We start from the raw sequence: 2558 nt of genomic DNA, 5'->3' as shown, positions 1-2558 counted from the left end.
TACATAGTCGTATGTCTCCTGTTTTCTTTTTGACTAAAACAATTGGTGAAGCATATTCTGATTTACTAGGTTGAATAATTCCCTCTTTTAAATAGTCATCTAATAGTTTTTGTAATTTTTCTTTTTCTGAGTAGGCAAGTCTTCTTGGGGCGCAGCTAAATGGTTTTGACGTTTCTAAACAAAGTTTTATTTCGCATTTGACTAAGGGCTCGGTAGGCTTATTAACGCTTAAGTAGTTGCGTTTAATAATCTCCTTTAACTGACTGTTTAAGGCTTGGTTATTGTTTTCGCCGCATATGAAGTTCATTTGCTCATCGTCTAAGTGATCAATGCTACAAATTTCTCTAACAGCTTCTTCATAACTGGGCACAACCGCAGCATAAAGTCCGGAATTCGTCGTGAAGTTGGCTAAAGGCATAACTGTTTCGATGACCATTTTGCTACCTGCTTCGTTAACAGTTTGACTAACTATACTACTCGCTTCGTTGGCTGTTTTACTAACTGTCTTATTAACTGTTTCATTATCCATTTGACTAACTGTTTCATCAACCTCTTCGTTAACTGTCTCACTAACTGTTTTGCTAACTGTCTCACTAACTGTCTCACTAACTGTTTCACTAACTGTTTCGCTAACTGTTTCACTAACTGTTTCACTAACTGTTTCGCTAACTGTTTCACTAACTAATTCACTAACTGTTTCACTAACAATAGAACTGACTGTTTTACTATTTGCTTTTCTATATCTTTTACTATCGACTGGGTTGACCGTTATCCTTCCCAAGGCGTCTGGATCCAGTTTTAACTGGCACGCTTCCATGAAATTTCGTCCAAGAACTACATTATGACTCATAGACTCGTCTGGGACCACGTACAAATAAAAATAACATTTAACTTTTTCTTTTATAATGTAACATAAGATTTTTCCATATATTGTCAGTTGGCTTTTATTCAGCCCGAAATAGGTTTCTGAAGCGGATTCTAAATTAATTTCCTTGGATACATTGCTTAACTTTGTAAATGATATTGGACTCCCTGTGTCTATGAGGCATTCTGTAATTAATGGGATTTTACAGCTATTGTGAAAAAAAATCTTGACAAGTCTTACATAATTGTTGATATTGGCGCTCTTGCGCTCCGGGCATTGTCCGACGAAGTGTCCAAATGCCCCACAGGCATAGCAGGATCCGGGCTCCCTCTTTGGCTTGAGACACTCCCTGGCGAAGTGCCCTTTGGAGTTGCAATTGGCACAACGTAAGTCCTTATTGGCTGCACCTCCTCCAGTAAGGCGCTTTGATGAACTGCTCCCTGTTTTGTGCTTCGGCAGACGGACTTCCGAGAAAGCCCGCAGAATTTGCATCGGCTCGGAGAAACACTGTATGCGCGCCTGGTTGCGCAACGCTGGTGCTGGGATTCCTTCAATGATGCTTTCCAGGAGCTCCTCTAGATCGATGTTGATGTCGTTGGCCAGCATCACCTTGTCCTCGAAGTAAACAGCAAATTTCTCATCCGGATGCCATTCGCGTTTTTGAAATGCGTTCCTCAGTTCCCCTTTTGACATCTTGACCTCGAATGTCAAAATTAACTGTTCGCACAGCTGGTCGGTCGATTCTAGGATGCGTGTGGCGCTTGCGTGCAGCCAGCGCTGTGCGTTTCCTTTTAGTTTGGCAATTAGCAGCATGTGCATGCATCCGTCGTCCAAATTGTAAATCTTTCCGATGTTCTGAAACTGCGTGACCCAATTGCGCGCACATAAGCTGCCGTCAAACTCCATCGTTACCTCTTTTGCCAAGGCAAGCGATGTTGCAGGAGATTCCAGAAGCTTGTTTACATTTCGACTCTGGTGCTGAACAACATTACAAGCGGTTTCTTTTCCAACACTGGTATGTCCCATGTCGATGTTATCGGCGGCGATAGTTACCTTGGTGCTGCTAACATTGGCGTCGGTGCTGTTAACATTGGCGTCGGTGCTGTTAGCGCATATGTTAACATTGCCGTGGTTTCCGTTGCTGTTGTTCTCGATGACGTCATTGATCTGGCGAGCATGAGCAGACTTGCTCTTGTTCACGTCGTCGATATCCGCTTGGATCCTCTGCAGCACAGCCATGTTTGCCTCTATCTCGTCCCGAAGCTTTTTTAGAGTGGCTCTCTCTGCATCCACCAACGATAGCTGATCCAGATCGATGTTCTCCGGGGATTCTGACTGCAATGACTGCTCGTCGAACGGGATCGTGCGTGTGTCTCCACCCTGTGGCTCTCTCTGCTTTGGCCAGGCTGCAGCTCCATCCAATTCCTCCACCTCTTCTGCTGCTGATCCGTTATTTGGCGGTGAATCGCCACGCGTTTCTGGGGAAATGGCCTGCAGACGCACTATTAGTTCCGCTTTTGTACCGGAAGTCTGGCGTCCAAGAGCTTCCAACCACTTCTTTAGTTGGAGCACTGAGAATTGATTCCAGTTAGTGTCAGGCATAGTGGGTAATGACCACTTCTGATGTTGTGGACGCCGAAAAATGAATATAGGCACTTAGTCTTTTTAATAATTTCACAATCTCTTTAATCGA

General features: G+C 43.9%; 1 protein-coding gene across 1 annotated transcript; it reads right to left on the bottom strand.

Annotated features, from left to right (window-relative positions):
- Nucleotides 1-687: 687 nt before the first annotated feature.
- LOC117150018 lies at nucleotides 688-1787 on the bottom strand. Its single transcript, XM_033316895.1, has 2 exons — nucleotides 1106-1787; nucleotides 688-1050 (listed from the first exon to the last, which is right to left on the bottom strand). The coding sequence occupies exons 1-2, from the start codon at nucleotides 1769-1771 to the stop codon at nucleotides 1039-1041; spliced, it is 678 nt and encodes a 225-aa protein (XP_033172786.1). The 5' UTR covers nucleotides 1772-1787; the 3' UTR covers nucleotides 688-1038.
- Nucleotides 1788-2558: the final 771 nt, after the last annotated feature.

This window comes from Drosophila mauritiana, unplaced genomic scaffold (genome assembly GCF_004382145.1).
Source record: "Drosophila mauritiana strain mau12 unplaced genomic scaffold, ASM438214v1 Y_20, whole genome shotgun sequence".
Taxonomy (NCBI): domain Eukaryota; kingdom Metazoa; phylum Arthropoda; class Insecta; order Diptera; family Drosophilidae; genus Drosophila; species Drosophila mauritiana.
Note: the sequence above shows the minus strand (reverse complement) of the source record. Positions and strands in the feature narration are given on the sequence as shown.

Excerpts from the sequence above, each read along its gene's own strand:
- LOC117150018 (XM_033316895.1), bottom strand. The coding sequence starts at position 1,771 with ATGGAGTTTGACGGCAGCTTATGTGCGCGCAATTGGGTCACGCAGTTT.